This window comes from Rhinolophus sinicus, linkage group LG02, assembly GCF_036562045.2.
Source record: "Rhinolophus sinicus isolate RSC01 linkage group LG02, ASM3656204v1, whole genome shotgun sequence".
Lineage (NCBI taxonomy): Eukaryota > Metazoa > Chordata > Mammalia > Chiroptera > Rhinolophidae > Rhinolophus > Rhinolophus sinicus.
This window is the reverse complement of record NC_133752.1, coordinates 164314397-164330971: the sequence shown is the minus strand read 5'-3', so window position 1 is coordinate 164330971 and position 16575 is coordinate 164314397. Positions and strand designations below refer to the sequence as shown.

The 16575-nt window shown below is 33.6% G+C and overlaps 1 protein-coding gene across 4 annotated transcripts in view; it reads right to left on the bottom strand.

Annotated features, from left to right (window-relative positions):
• The window catches only part of DNAI7 (dynein axonemal intermediate chain 7), a 62737-nt gene that overhangs the window by 29313 nt on the left and 16849 nt on the right, over positions 1–16575 (bottom strand). For all 4 annotated transcript variants that reach the window (XM_074325910.1, XM_074325911.1, XM_019737736.2 and 1 more), the window contains 5 exons: positions 15518–15619; positions 14532–14669; positions 10690–10836; positions 8256–8359; positions 6291–6600 (listed from right to left, as the gene is read on the bottom strand). In XM_074325910.1, coding sequence (XP_074182011.1) covers positions 6291–6600; positions 8256–8359; positions 10690–10836; positions 14532–14669; positions 15518–15619 — 801 coding nt within the window. The remainder of the gene's footprint in view (positions 1–6290; positions 6601–8255; positions 8360–10689; positions 10837–14531; positions 14670–15517; positions 15620–16575) is intronic.

Genomic DNA, 16575 nt, shown 5'->3' with positions numbered 1-16575 from the left:
GGGGGTCTAACAAGAGGATATAACATTTGTAAATACTTATGCACCCAACATAGGATCACCTAAATTAATAAAGCAATTATTAATAGATCTAAGGGACAAATAGACAGCAAAAACAGTAGGGGGCATTAATATTCCACTTTCATCAATGGGTAGATCATCCAGACAGAAACCAATAAGGAAACATTGGTCTTAAACATGTTAGACAACATAGACTTAAAGAACATATACAGAACATTCCATCCAACAGAATACACATTCTTATCCAGTGCACATTCTCTAGGATAGATAATACGTTAGGCCACAAAACAAGTCTCAATAAATTAAAGAAGAGTGAAATAATATCAAACATATTCTCCAACCACAATTGTATCAAACTAGAAATCAATTACAAGAAGAAAAGTGGAAATTAATAAATATGTGAAGATTAAACAACACGCTACTGAAAAACCAATAGGTTAAAGAAGAAATTAAAAAAAAAAAAAAATTTAAATACCTTGAGACAAATGAAAATGGAAACATAGAACACCAAAACTTATGGGATGCAGCAAAAGCAGTTATAAGAGGGAAGTTAACAGGAAGAAATGCGTACATCATGAAACAAGAAAGATCTCAAATAAACAACCTAATTTTACACCTCAAGGAACTAGAAAAAAGCATAAATGAAGACCAAAATTAGTAGAAGGAAGGAAATAAAGATCAGAGCAGAAATAAATTTGATAGAGACTTTAAAAGACAGTAGAAAAAAGCAATAAAATTAAGAAAATAATTATTTTTCTTGAAAAGATAAGCAAAATTGACAAAGCTTTATCTAGGTTCACCAAGAAAAATAAAACCGGGTCTTATAGTAATTTTTGCTCCAAAAGACGCATTAGGGCTTATGTTCAGGGGATGTTATCCTGAAAAATCATGCTAGGGCTTATTTCCCGGTTAGGTCTTACTTTTGGGGAAACACGGTAGTAATTAAAACAGTATGGTATTGGCATAAAAATAAGACATATATCATTGGAACAGAATTGAGAACCCAGAAAAAAACCCAAGCATATATTGACAAATAATTTACAACAAAGGAGACAATGATATTCAACTAAGGAAGGACAGGGAAAACTAGATAACCACATGCAAAAGAACGAAACCGGACCACTATCTTACACCATGCAGAAAAATTAACCCAAAAATTAAAGACCTGTACATGAGATCTGAAATCATAAACTTCATACTTGAGACCTGAAACCATAAACCTCCTAGAAGAAAATGCAGGTGGTAAATTCCTTGATATCAGTCTTAGCAATTATTTTTTGGATTTTTACACCAAAAGCAAAGACAACAAAAGCAAAAATAAACAAGTGGGACTACATAAAACTAAAGAGCTTCTGCATATCAGAAGAAACAATCAATGAAATGAAAAGACAGCCTACCAAAGGGGAGAAAATATCTGTAAATCAAATATCTCATAAGGGGTTAATATCTAAAATATTTAATGAATTCATATAACTGAGCAGCAAAAACAAAACAACCAATCTGATTAAATAATGGGCAGAGGATCTGAATAGACATTTTTCCAAAGAAGACATACAGATGTCCAATGGGTACATGAAATGGTGCTCAAAATCACTAATCACCAGAGAATGCAAGTCAATAACACAATGACACATCACCTCACACCTGTTAGAATAGCTATTATCAAAAAACAAGAAATAACAAGTGTTGGTGAGAATGTGGAGAATACAGAACCATTGTTGTTCACTGTTAGAGGGAATGTATCTTGGCGCAGTCACTATGAAAAACAGTGGTGTTTCCTAAAAAAAAAAAACAACAACAACAACAACATATGATCTATCAATATCATTTTTAGGTATTTCTTAAAAAGAAATGAAAACATTAACTCGAAAGATATATGCATCTTCATGTTGATTGTGGAATTATTTACAATAGTGAAGACATGGAAACCACCTAACAGTCCATCACGGATGAATGGATAAAGAAAATGCTGTATATATAATGGAATATTATTCAGCTATAAAAAAAAAAATCTTGCCAGTTTTATGACAGTGTGGATGAGCCTTGAGGGCATATGCTAAGTGAAATTAGTCAGAGAGGAAAAGACAAATATCATATGATCTCATTTGTACATGGAAGTAAATAAGTCAATATATAAACAAGCCAATAACCAAACCCATAGATACAGAAAACAGATTGGTGGTTGTCAGAGGTGGGAGGGTTGGGTGAAATGTATAAAGGTGGCCAAATGGTACAAACCTCCAGTTATAAAATAAGTCCTGAGGATCTAATGTACAGCATGGTTACTATAGTTAATAATACTGTATTGTATATTTGAAAGTTGCTAAGAGTGATCTTAAAAGTCCCATAACATGGAAAAAAAATGTAACTATGTGTGGTGATGGATATTAACTTGACTTATTACGATGACCATTTCACAGTAGATACAAATATCAAATCATCATGTTGTACTCCTGAAACTAATATATCACTTACATCTCAATAAAGTTTAAAAATTAAAAAGTATATAAAATCTTTATAATTTTGCATGGCTACTCATATATGACTGTTGAATATTTTATAATTAATTTAACCTGTGAACTATATTTGCTATAATAAAAAATACTCCAATAAACATTGTAGCACAATTCCAGACCACTGCAATAAAGTGAGTCATAATCTTTTTGCTGATGGAAGGTCTTGCCTTAAATTTGTAAAAAGTGAAAGACCTATGAAGTGTAATACAGTGGAGCACAATAAAATGAGGTATGCCAGTACTTGGCGTATTATTTCATAATAAATTACGAAAGTTAAAATTACTAATAATATAATAGATACATTTATAGTACCAGATTGCTTTTGAGCAAGACTGTACAAATCTGCACTTCTAACAACAGTATGTGAAAATGCCTGACCCCCACCCCCATGCTCAAGCTGGTAAGTTCTAATTTGATTACTTATTTGGTTGAGCATCCTTTTCATATTTTTATTGGCTAGCTGCATTTCTTTTCTCAGCTGTCTACTGAAGTCTTTTGCCTTATTTTACATCAGGAAATTGTCTTACCAATTTGTATGAGTTCTTTATATTTTGATTATTAATCCTTTATTTCATGTGTTTAAATATTTTTCTCAGTTCATTGTCTTTCAACTTTGTTTATAGTGAGGTATATTTGACTATACAAATGTTTGAATCAAATTAATCTCCCTTTCTTTTATGGTTTTGGTTTTGATGTACTGATAAATAACAAAGACCTTCTTAGTAAAGATAATAAAGTAACTGCCCTATGTTCTCTTCAAATACTTTTATTATTTTATGAGCTTTTATTAGTTTAAAGGTTTAAATATAAAAACTAATCTGTTATTTTATTTTAAGTCTGTAGAGGGAAGTATGAATGAACATTTACTTTATTTCAAATCTTAGACAACTCTCCCAGTGCCAATTATTATATTAAACTCATCCTTTCCCTTCTCAATTTCTAGAACTCCTTTTATATACATATTGGACATCCTACTTCTTTCCACCATTTATTTTACTTTTTCCTCTCCATAAATTCCACCAAATTATCTTTGCCTGCCCCTTTCGAGATGCTGATTCTGTTTATAAATCCAGTGATTTTTTTTTTTTGCCCCCTGCTGGCCACTCACACTTACAAAAGGTGGTTTACACGGTTCAGAATTAGTGGCAAGTGTAGGCCCAGGCGACAATTGTTTAAGTCTGCTCTCCTTTCTTATCCAGCTTAGCATGGCAAGTGGTGGTGAGGTGGGGGATTCTTCACTCAATGCAGTTACTGACTGTAGCCCCCACACCCCACCCCAGCATCATCCTTCAGCACAGGAATTGGCTTTTCCTCCTGCCTTGGTACACTTAACCGCTACTACAGGATTCTTCTGCTTCTGAGGAAACCATACATACTTCAGCATTATTCACGTTACCTGTTTCAGAATGCCATGTGGGATTTGGAAGGGTGATAGCGCACACGTACCTGAGCAGAAACATCTGCACACATGCATGTTTGGTGTGATGAGATGATTGGTTCCTGGAAATAGGGGTGCTAACTGAATTAATGCTATTCTCAATCTTCTCTTTTTGATCCCCTGATAACATAAAGTTCCTCCAGTCGTGTAATTCCATCTACTATTCACACAATTCTTGGTGAAGCTTCCCAAGCTCTGTGGAGATGTTTCATAAAGTAAAACTATTTCCGCCATATCACTGATTGTCTGCTGATCTTTTCTCTGGGTTTCCTAGGCTACTTATTTGAGGACAGCCTCAATATTGCATAAAACATGAATTTTACCATCGAATAGAATACTTTTCCTTGGTGTACCTTTGTGGCATTATCAATACTAGCATTAGCATACCTTTAGTCACCATTATAGGTTGAAACTGTTCAATAAAACATTAAATAATAAGAGCAGAACAAAGTGTAGTTAAAAGCATTACTAAGGGCTATTCAAACTGAGGCAAGCTTATTTTGGTCCTTCGAGCTCAATAGCTCAGAGTATAAGAAATGACTCCTCACTGTAATACATGATAGACCTTGAGAAAAATATATAACTGCACTGTATAGTATTACAGTAAATTCATATATACATTTTAAAATAGAAAACTATTTTCAAAATTAACAAAACTATAATAAATCATTAATGCATGAGTCTACTTTAGCTAAGATACACGTGTATATGAAAGAATTGGATTAGACATGCAAATTCAGTATTTCAAATTATATATTTTCTAATTATTATTTCACAATTTTAAAATAATGTAAAACTCTTGGGTAAAATGTTAATGAGTTTTCATAAAATAAAAATTATGATCAAGGAACTTGAGGGGAGACATTATCCAGTATTTTTACCAGCTCAAGACCAAACATTTTTAGATATGCTTTTCATACAATGAGTTCGATACCCTTTTATGTGTTCTTTGTTTTTATAAGTTTCAATCACAAATTCTGCCAAATTTTAAGTTAATGGGATTTCTCTTTCTTTTACTGCATAATTAAATAGTGTTAAGTCCAAGGCCCATTTACTCATTTTCTCCCCCTTGGAAATAAGTATGTCACTTCCATTCACATCTCATTAGCTAAAGCAAATCGCATAGTCACTCCTAACAACAAGGGGGCTAGGAGTGTAATCACCCCATATACCCAGGAAAGGGAAGAGAACTGGAAATATTGTTGAACTCTAGTAAAGCCAGCATGCTACCTGAGAGGTAAACTGAATTTGTTTTTTATTTTAAAAGTATCAAATTGCTCAAAGAACACTTTAAAAAAAAATTTAAGTGACAAGTTTTTGAAGAACAAATCACTTATTTTCCACCTCCCTAAAATATCAGCTATATAGATTCCTGGGTTCTCCTCTCCTTATGCCTTTTTAATTTTTACATGGTTATAATAACTCTAAATATTATTCTTTATACTGACCATCATGTCATACCTACTTTCTATATTGCTATAGAAACTTTGTAATTTTTTAGTCTGATGTAATATTTCAAATGGAATATTCAATTTAATATGTTCTTAGAATATCTAGTAATCCTTATTGTGATTCAAAATTTGTATTCAATCTAATTCTTAACCTTTCCCTGTGGTTAAAGAAGATAAACCAATACACTTCATGTCTTAAACACTTGTAGGAAACCCGCTATTTCTGGTCCTTCTGAAAATGCAAATTGTCTATGGCCAAACAAAAAGCTGCCTAGTTCTGAGAAAGTATTACTAAATTTTAAGGAGACAATTTATTCTAACATATTAAGTAGCTTAAAGATCCTGGAAATAGAAAAAAAGCAAATTACTCAAACAATGTTTTATCTAAAGATGCCAAGTTTTAAGAGGAGTGCAATAGTTTAAGAAAATTATTTTTTACGTTATAAAATTTGTTCTTACAAAACCCAAAGCTGAGAAAGTAAGAGAGTAATGTAAGATAATCCCTCAGTTTGTAAAAATATTTACTGCAAGTTTCCATGTAATGGCAAGCTCCCTTCAGTGAATTTGAAATAGAATAAATACAGAAAAATTAAATTACTTCAAAGCTTTTCAGGAGTGTACCTAAAATAAAAATGATCAACTCCTATACTGAACGTTAGGATGTTAAAGCAACAGGTTCAACTATGAATAGGAACTCTTAATAGAAGGCAAGAAACAATATATACATTCAAAATTAGGCCATTGACAAGAAAGTGGCTTTCAGACGATTTCTAGTTGTTTAGGAAAAAAATCTTGAGAATGCTTCAAGGGAATCTAATAACACTTGTCAAATGAAGAAAAAAATGTATACACCTAAATGCGTCCTACCGTTGGAACTTCAATATCAACTTGCTCTTCATCTTTTATTTCTTCCTCATGAATTGAGTGAGACTCACTTTTTCGACGTTTATACTCTTCCTGGAACTCTTTGCTGAGTGCTGCTCCTATACTCTTGACTTCATCTTTGACTAAGTGAGTTATTGCGGAACTATGTTTTTGTAATAATGTTGGAACAGTGAGCAGTGGTGTGACGTGATCATAGTGAGTATGCAGGACTCGTAGAGCGATGTCACTTGTTGCTAATATCCTTGGAATTTCAAATCCGATTTGTGTTTCAGAGAATCTGACACTTCTGTACCTGTTAACAATTGAGTTTAACAAGAAGGATGAGGCCTGAGGAAACTTTAGGTCTGCTGTGAATTTATACCTAAGCAGCATTTCTCTCCACTTTAATTCTGCCATGGTTTTGAATCTCAACCCTTACTTGCTTTCTTTGCAGGATGTGGACCCAATTGCTAATGCTGTCCTTCTCAAAACACTCTCTTGGGAACCATGACCCAATGCTCTTCTCCATTTCTGGCAGCTCGTTCTCTGTTTTCTTTGTATGGCCCTCTTCCTAACCATCCCTTAAATATTGCTATTACTCAGCTCTCCATCACAGGACCTCTTTTATTCTCCTTTATTTACTCTTCTTAGATATTATTATTTCTATGGCTTCAATTATTATTTATATTATCAGGGTTTTTCAACATGAGTTCTGTTTCCTGGGGTTGGGTAGGGGAAAAAGCAACCTGAGTAGACTTTAAGTGGTCCAAAAATGCCTTTACATATGTGTGAACATTTCAAAATGTAAAGTTCATAATAGTCTATGACTCCCAAAAAGGTAAGAACTACTGATCTATATGTTAATGACTCCCAAAAGTATATCTCTAACTCAGATTTCTCTGAATGCCTTCAGACAGTGGCACTTTCATATTTCATAGGTATTTCAAATTCGACAAGCTCATCCCTACAACTCCCCCTCACCATCACCATCAAAATAAAACAGAATTTATTCTGCCTCCACTACTTGTTATATTAATAAAAAGAACCCCTTAATTCTTTTTCTAAACCTGGGTAGTTAATATAGGGCTATTCATTTTACTCTTCTTTTAAAATTATACAGATTAATTGCCTTCACTCTTCTGTATATAACATATTTTACAATGAAAAAGATTATATTAAAGTATTGTCTCTGATTTAGATTTAAACCACAGAGTATTGTGTAGCAAATGAGATGTAGAAAATATTTTGTTCCTTCCTATCACTGAATCTCAAAAATAAAGTCCAATTTATTTCCATTGTCATCTAACTCATCTTTTCAGAGCTGAGACCAGAACTTACACCTAACTTGTATTCTAATAATTTTTCCTAAAACTCACCACCATACTAACTCAATTAACTTGAAATGTTTATAATCAAGAAGCAACCAAGTGATAATGAATGTATCATTCCTCAGAAAGCTGTTACTTTGGTGAAAATATCTAGGGAAACATCACTTAAATCTCTAAAAAATAATAAACATGGAAGCTTTATTTTTTTGGAAGATACCATTTTTAACAGTTAGCAAACATTTTTCTCTAATTTCAGATTGTCCCGTAGAAAGCATCCACCACTACTACTTTTCTTTGAGGGAAGGGAGGTTAAATGGGTGAAGAAAAGGGAAGACCTGATATTTACTCAGCATATATTGGTACTAAACAATAGACTATGACCTTTACATGCATTAATATTTAATCTTCAACCTAATCCTATTAAGTAATATAATCATCATTTTACTGTTGATATACTGAAACTCAACAAGGCTAAGTTACTTGCCTAAGGTAAATGGCAGGTCTATGATTCAAACCCCATTTGGCTGACTTCTTACCATGGGTTTTCTCAACCATGCCATGCTGTTATACAACAGGCATCTGCCTGGTCATCGTGATATGACTCTAATCTCTCAACCTATAGTATCACCCATGGAAATACCTTGGATTCTTCTTGAGGTTTGCCCACACATATAGAGTAACATTTTCATCTTGAATGACTCTTTCCATATTTCCACTGTCCAGATCTGCTATAGTACTAGCTTCCTGTAAGAAAACATAATAAAAGATTAGGGGCCTCATAAATTACACAACTTGGAGAAATTATTTCATCACTTCGATGTTAGACTTCCTCCATTACTTAACAGAGTTATTTGGGTAAAAATAAGGTTCAATCAAAATGACAAAGAATTGCTTTAAAAATTCTCAAAATGACACAAATATATTTACTTAATTAAATGTGCTTCCCTTTTTCCACTCTGTTTCTCTTAAGATGTCTAAGGATTAAAGTTGCTCCTATATGCCTAGGTAGCAGGTGTAGATTACTACTATGTTACGCTTTACAATTTTAACATTATCATGACTTTTTATTTTAACTATATACATGCTTCTTCATATGTACCTTATCAAAATATAGATTGTGCTATTGCAAAAGTTAGCCTATTTCTGAATATATCGAGGTTAGAAACAAAATATCCAGTTTATGAAATCCAGATGAGTCATGTGTTTTATGTGTCAAACATTTGATATTCTACATTAAACATACAATTTAAGGATAGTCTTAAGAATTTTTAAATAAAGACTAACATAGTTTGTCGCGCCTATTGTTCAAGAAATTAGCTCTCTTAAAGGGCTTAAATAAGTCAATATGTATTTGGCTACAATGTAAAAACTTAAAAGTATTGGGTATTGAATTTATTGCTATTTTTTTAAAGTGATTCCCCCCACTTTTTTTTCTGTGAAATTAACTTTTTAAAGTTGCCTTGTAGAATTGTTCTACATTGTGGATTAATCTGATTGTCTCCTCTTGGTATTGTTTAATTTGCTCCTTTATCCCCTTATCTTTTCTTTATTGGAAGTTAGGTCTAGGTGGGTTTAATTAGATGAGTTAAATCCTTTTTAGCAAGAAGGTGTCATAGGTTTTGTTGTGTTCTTCATATCACATCCTATCAGGAGGCGTATTTTGTCCCACCACTAACTATGTGGGTTTGATCAGTTGATTGAGGTAGTGACTTCCCACATCTCCCTATTACAAAGTACATTTTTCCCAATCAGTAAGTAATCTGTGGTCTAATATTTTGGCACTATGAAAATAATGTGTTCCTCAACAACTCAATTTTTCCCCTAATTATTTAGGTAGCCATTGGTGATTCTTATCAATTATTACATTAAGGATTAAAAAAATGATGATTCTTCTAACTGGCCATTCCTTCTACATTTATCAGATAGCGTTCTTTCTCCCTCACCCACCACCCTACTTTCCTCCTTCCTTTTTGGAGTATCACAATAGACTCATGGATTTGTATTTATTCAATGTGTTTTAATAAATTGTAGTCATTATTCTTTCTGATATACATATTGACCCAAATTTGACTAGTGGGAGACTTTCTAAGCTAGTCCTGTCCTTTTGGATATGATTCCATTAGACTTTGAGCATTTGTTTGCTTTCTAGCACAAAATAACTCAACCTTATCTTTCACTTTCCCTGCCTCAGACCTGAAATCAGCCATTTACCCCATTTAAAGGAGTTAGACCTGACTCCATTTTATGGAAGAAAAAGAAATACAGTTCATACTGATATTTCCATTCCAAATATAACATTACAGTATTTTTTTCTTTCATATGCTGTATGTTTTTTTCTCTTAAAATAAAAATCTTGATTATTGTAATACATTTCATGACTTGCTTTTTCTTACAATATAAATAAAGTAGTTGCAAAATTATAATATGAATATTTCTGTTAACAATAAATTTAGTGAAGTTTAAGCCTTCTTTGAAGTTCTTTTTGTAATTAGAACATATTCTACCAAGGTTATACCAAGGCTAGGGCTGTGTTCTAAAATAAAAGAAACCAAGAGACAAAACAGCCAGAAGCAATGTGTGATCTTAGTTTTCTGATAAAATAAATAAATAAATAAAAAGAGCTATAGAAGATATTCATGGTATATTAGGGAAAATTTTTTATGGATTTTTAAATTAATTTCCTTAGGTATAATAATGGTTACCTGGATATTATCATTAGTGCTAAGATATTTCGGAAAAATAGAGTGACTACCAATAATTGTAATCTTCTATCAACTTATTTATCTAGAGTGAATATCTAATATATAATGTTTTGTGAATTTATTTTTATAGTGATCCTAGTAAACATTAACCAGTATAATAAAAACATAAAAACTTTAGATATACTGATGTTTTATTTCTTTAAACATAAAATATTTACAATTGTTAAATATGGATAAATATATGTGCCTTAAATTATTCCACTGACTTTTCCATAATCATTTAATTTTATAAAAAATACTAGATTTTTTTATTATAAAATTTTAACACTTATAGAAGTTAATGATAACATATAAGCAAAAGATTATACTTACTCTGAGTAGTATTTCAGTGGCCATGTTAAACTTAAAATGGAGGAGCTCCTGCAGTTCCAGGATTGATCCATGGTACTGTATTATATTTTTATCTTGCAAATCATATGATGGCATTTCCAATAAAATTAATTTCAATTTCTCAATTAACTATAAAGCAAAAGTATAAAGTAAAAATGTACTATCAAAGTAAATGAAATCTGACAAATAGTGAAAAGGGAGATATTCTAACACTTGAATTGAGGAACACATATTATTGTCAGTAAAACACAGACCGAACACAGGAAAGTATTTTTACATTATTTCAGAACATGGAAAAAATAAAAGATTTCCTCCCAAAACTCCATTATAAGAATTCTTAACCATGTGTGGCAGAGCTTTCATTAATGAGTTGATAGATAAGGTACAGCTTGTCATTACCTAAGACTCCTCATAATGAGGAGGAGAAGAAAATTACTCCTGTTTACTGAATGCTTACTAGGTGCCAGGAACTTTTCTAAATGCTTCAGATGTCGTAATTCATTCAATCCTCACCATAACTCTACGAGGCAGATACTGTTAGTGTGCTTGTTTTCTAGATGGGGAAATGAGAATGTCACTTCCACTTGTGAGGAGCTTGGAAGACGCCACTCTGTCCTAACAACCAGTAAAAAACAGAACACATTGAAAAATCAACAACTCTTCTTTGATCCATAAAGGAGGGGAGGATACAGGGCAGATCTCTGTCCCCCAAGACAGGAGAGAACTACAGGTGAATACAGGAAATCTGGCTTACCAGAGCAGAAACCACCTCAGGAAGCAGTGCCTGGTCGGAAAACCTGAACTGTAAAGGACAAATTGCTGGAGGCTCAGTGTGGACAGCTCTGAGAGTGAAAAAGTCCGGGGGGACAGTCATGGGAGCAGGAGGGCCCAATATTGTGAGATTTACCTCTAGGAGCTCGACCAGATTCCCACAAAAAAAGGAGCGGGGGAATCCCCTCACACCTCCTGCAGTGGGAGGGGGCAAGGAACCACTCTGAAACAGGCCAGAGCATCCTGCTTTTACCAAGGCCTGATCTCTGGAAACTAATTAACCAGAGACTAACACAGTGGAGTTTTATCAGAGCCTAACTCACTGTGGGGAAAGAAATACCCGACTCCAGCTGGCTCTAGCCACCAACTCCCACCTAAGAGGGGATAAGAACATTTACAAACACATGTGAAGTTCATCCGAGGGCACAGGTTTACTAAAACACCGAGACTTAATCACAGGACTTTAGAACCCTTTAGTGACATAGTGACATCACCATATCACTAAAGGCCTATTTACAGGAGTTTCTTTCGCCCAGTACGTCATGTCTGCTTATCAAGAAAAAATTATAAGACATGCCAAAAGGCAAAAAAACAAACAAACACACAATTTGAAGAGACAGAGAAAGAAACAGAAGTATTTGAAATAGTAATGACTAAAAATTTTCCCAAATTAATGTCAGATACAAACCACAGATCCACAAAGCTCAGACAATATCAAACAGGATAAATGTCCCCTAAAAACTACCCTGAGGCATATCATTTTCAAACTACAGGGAATCAAAGATACAGAAAAAAAAAAATCCTGACAGAATTCAGAGGGCAAAAACACCCTACTTTAAAAGAACAAAGTTAAGAATTAGATCCACCTCAGAAACCATGCAAGCAAGAAGAGAGTGGAGAGATATTTAAAGTGTTGGGAGAAACTGAGATGCAGCATGATTGAGGAACAACCAGTAAGTGGGCAGAATTTAGTTTTGAATACTGACACAGATAATATAGAAAATTTCTGAATTGAGAAAGACAGTCTAGCATCATAGGATAGGATAGTATGGACTCAAGCCAGAGGCTGGGCTTCAATCCTGAGCAAGGTATTCAATGTCTCTGTGCCTCGACTTCTTCATTTATAAAATGGGAATAATGGTGCCGACCTCATAGAGTTATTATGAAAATTCAGCAAGTTACTATTTCGAAAGCCCAGCATAGTAAGCATTATCTTAAAGTCTGTCAAATATATAAATTTGATATTTGGAACTTGATTTTTACCATGGGATCACTGCTATCCAGTTCTTTCTGTTCTTACGGCTTCCTGATTTAGTTCACCATTGCTATGTTTCCTCTCCTCTTCTGTCTCCTGTTATGTTTCGTCTTCCTCACTATTCATTTCCAGTAATTCTGTACCCCACATTCATAACAGGAAGCTACCACTTGCATCTCATCACTGGTGAACCCCGAGCTGCTTCCCGCTGCTACCCTGCTAATTGCCAAGCACCAGATTCCTGGCCCAGCATCAGGCCATGACAGTCTTCTTGGCAGAGAGATGTTTGTTCAATGGCAAGAACCCTGCACGATAAATCCACTGGGGTCCAAATACCTCACAATGTATGGGAGGCTCTTTGGAGCCTTTGGAAAGTCAGAGGAAGGTCAATCTAAGGTCTCATAGGGGACTTAGTGTAAGCAAGTCGCAATCTACATTTCTTCATATGTGAAATGAATGTCATAAGCTTGTTGTCCAGATTAAATTAGGCAATGCATGTCATGTGCTCTGCTGAGTCTGGAGTTAGGCCATCTAATAGCAACATGAAAGAGAAGTAAACCGCAGTGACAAGAAACACAAAAATATGGTGAGGAATTAGAACAAAAAGCATAAAGGATGCTAGGACCAAAAGGAGTGAATTCCTTTCAGTTTGTAATATTATGTAGGTGTGGTCTAAGTGTGGATTTCTTTCTATTTATCCTAACTTGGGATTTGTTGTATTCCTGGAAGCTGAAGGTTCGTGTCTTTCCTCAGTTTTGAAAATTGTCAGTCATTATCTCTGAATGCTGTCTCTTCCTCATTCTTCTGTAGCTCCTTCCAGTACTCCTTTGCAATAAATTTGTAGTGCTTCTTACTCAATCATACATATACATTAACTGCTCTTTCATATTTTCCATCTCTTTATCTTTGTGCTGTATTCTGATAAACTTGTTCAGTCTAACTTCTGACCCACTTGTGATTAAGAATTCTCAAGAGACATTTTTGTTTTCCCTTCACTAAGTTAAAGGTGAGCCAAACAAGTTCCTATCATCTCGCTCTGCAGAGCACCTTTTCCCCCTATTATGCACAATAGCTTTTTTAGGCTCCCAGCCTTACAGGAGGAGGTCTCTAATGCATTTGTCTCCTTGCATGTGCCATAGGCTTTGTCTTCTGATGGCCCTTTAAACCAATGCTACGCCACCAGGGGTTAACAGGTACTTTCTGGGAAACCACTGCCTTCTACACTTGCCCACTTTTCTGAATTGTTTTATGGCCTCCATGATTTTCTCTTACTTTCTTTTCAACTAGGCAATGGACTTATATGTCACTTAAACTTTTTTTCTTTCATTTTTAAGTGCCTTGTAAAGTGGTAACTCCTCAGGGTAGCCTATCCATTCTATTTACAGTAATAGAATGTAGGATATTCTTATTCATCTTTGCACTTCCAGCGCCTAAAAGAGCAGGTGCCTGGCGCATAGTTAACATTGAAAAACATGTGTACTGAATCACTGAATAGTGAATAATGCCAGTTGAGGATAAAATTATGCACTTCCCCCAAGTTATCTACATAAATGGATGCAACTTAACTTTTTTTTTTTGCTTAAATTAAGACACACATTCATGTTTGTTGACCTTATCTAAGGTGTTAAGAAGTTTTTAGGAGTTGGAAAAAAAAAAAAGATTAGCAAATATTTTTCTCCATAGCCAAGGAAGCAGTAATGTTATTAATTGGAAAATATCATATTTATTTATTTCTATTTTTAGAATCAATTTGTAATTTAAATAGTTTAAAATTATGTAATAATACTTAAGTACTCACATGTAGAACTAGTTTACTCTTGGCAATCACTTCCTCAAAAGTCTCATTTGTTTCCTCTTTCCACAAGCTAATGAAAGTATTAATTTCTTGGGATACTGAAGGATCAGGACTCCCATCACATTCAATGTAGTGTTTCCACTGTGGAATAAAAGTGTTTGAAGGTTCACACTAATGAAAATTCAACCAAAGATTAAGTTACTTCTTTTTTAAGTACAAGTTCTCATAATCTAGTTTTCCCAATTTAGGCAAAAAACATATTATGACTTTAACTAAGTTACTTGAGTTATCTCTAAAATAACCAAATTCCTCTTCATCAAAATAATTTATAAGCCTCAATAATTCAAAATACTAATTCTATTTATGGTTTTATTTTAATTTTTAAAACAGCATTTATGAGTTGGTTTTATTTTGCTTTCCTCTGTAATCATATAGCTCATATAGCTCATATAAAGCCAACACCTGGGCTAATTTCTACTTCTCAAATTATTACTAAGCATTAATCACCATTGGCATTTTAGTATGAGCCCCTCCATTCATTTTTTTAGCGCATGCAAATTCTACATTTGTAATCATATTGTACTCACAAGCTTTTGGTTTAAAAGTATACCATGATCATCTTTTGCCATGTTATTACAGTTTTTCCTTTTTTTTCCTGATAATCACCTATATTGTTTCTAAAGTAATGATGTTTTGAGCAACACTATATTGCCTTAAACTCAAAGTTTTTATATTTTAATTTAGGATAATTTCCTCAATATAGATTCCAAAAATCAAATCAGAGTCATAGGATATAAACATTTCCAGGATCTAATTATTGACAAATAGTTTTCTACAAAGCCGTAAGGATTTACTTTGCTACAAGCAATTTGTCAGATTAAAGATTTTTTATAGACAAATTTAAAGTTTCGTGTGACTAAAAAGGATATTGGACTATAACTCCCTCTTGTGGTTCAAAGTATTAACTCAAAAAAAAAAATCAGTCTTACCTGAGAAAGCAATCTAATATGTTGTTTCCGTTTCTCTGCTTCAGGAAAACACCCCTCTAATAAATAAAGTTCTTCAAGTTCTTCTTTTCTCCTCTCTAGATCCTGTTGCACAGGGATACATTGATTTATTCTATAATTCAGCTTCGTGTTTTACAAGTAACATCGAAAATTTACTTGCCAAAGTAGTTGGTTTCAGAATAAATACTAAAAGTAAGTTGAATGTAACAGATATTTCCAAAAGGTTTCATCTCAGTGGTGTGCAGACTCCTGGTGGATCCTCAGGGCTATTTTGGGATCTGTGAGGTCAAATCTATTTTCATAATAATACAGACATTATTTGCCTTTTTCACAGTGTACACATTTGCACCGCTGGTGCAAGATGGTGTAAAACTCCTGGCGACTTAGTGTAAATCAAGGCACAAACTGTATTAGTGGTCATATTCTCCAGGGGCAAGGGATAATAAAGAGCCAGTTTCACATAAGAAGGAACCTGATGAAGAAGTGAAAATTATTAATTTTATTAAATGTTAGCCTTTAAGTATATGTCTGTTTAATATTCTGTGTGATAAAATGGGAGTTATAAATAAAGCACGCCTGCTGCATATCAAAGGACAATACTGTCTTCAGAAATAAATACTCGTGCAATTATTGAGTATTTTGGCACATATTCTCTCAAAAATGAATGAATTGAGCATGTCGCTTCCAGGAAACAATTTAAAGTGTTTTGCCAATGATAAAATTGAAGCTTTTCAAATAAAATTTCAAATTTTGGAAAACTTGTATCTACCATTGTAAGTTGGACAGTTTCCCAATCCTTAAAAACTTTTCTGATACGATTGGAGATATTAATGTTGGTGATTTTTTTTGATAATTAATAATAAAAATGGGTCAACATTTGGAAGCAAGTAATTCAGTGAACCAAATTTTTCCAAGCAACAAATACATGATATTGCAGAATCGTGCATGAAGACAAGATCTATTCAAAGTGTAAGATAGATCAATGTTTTAGTGTAAAAGAGTATATAAAGTTCATTGATCTGGTTTCAGATTCCATGTTA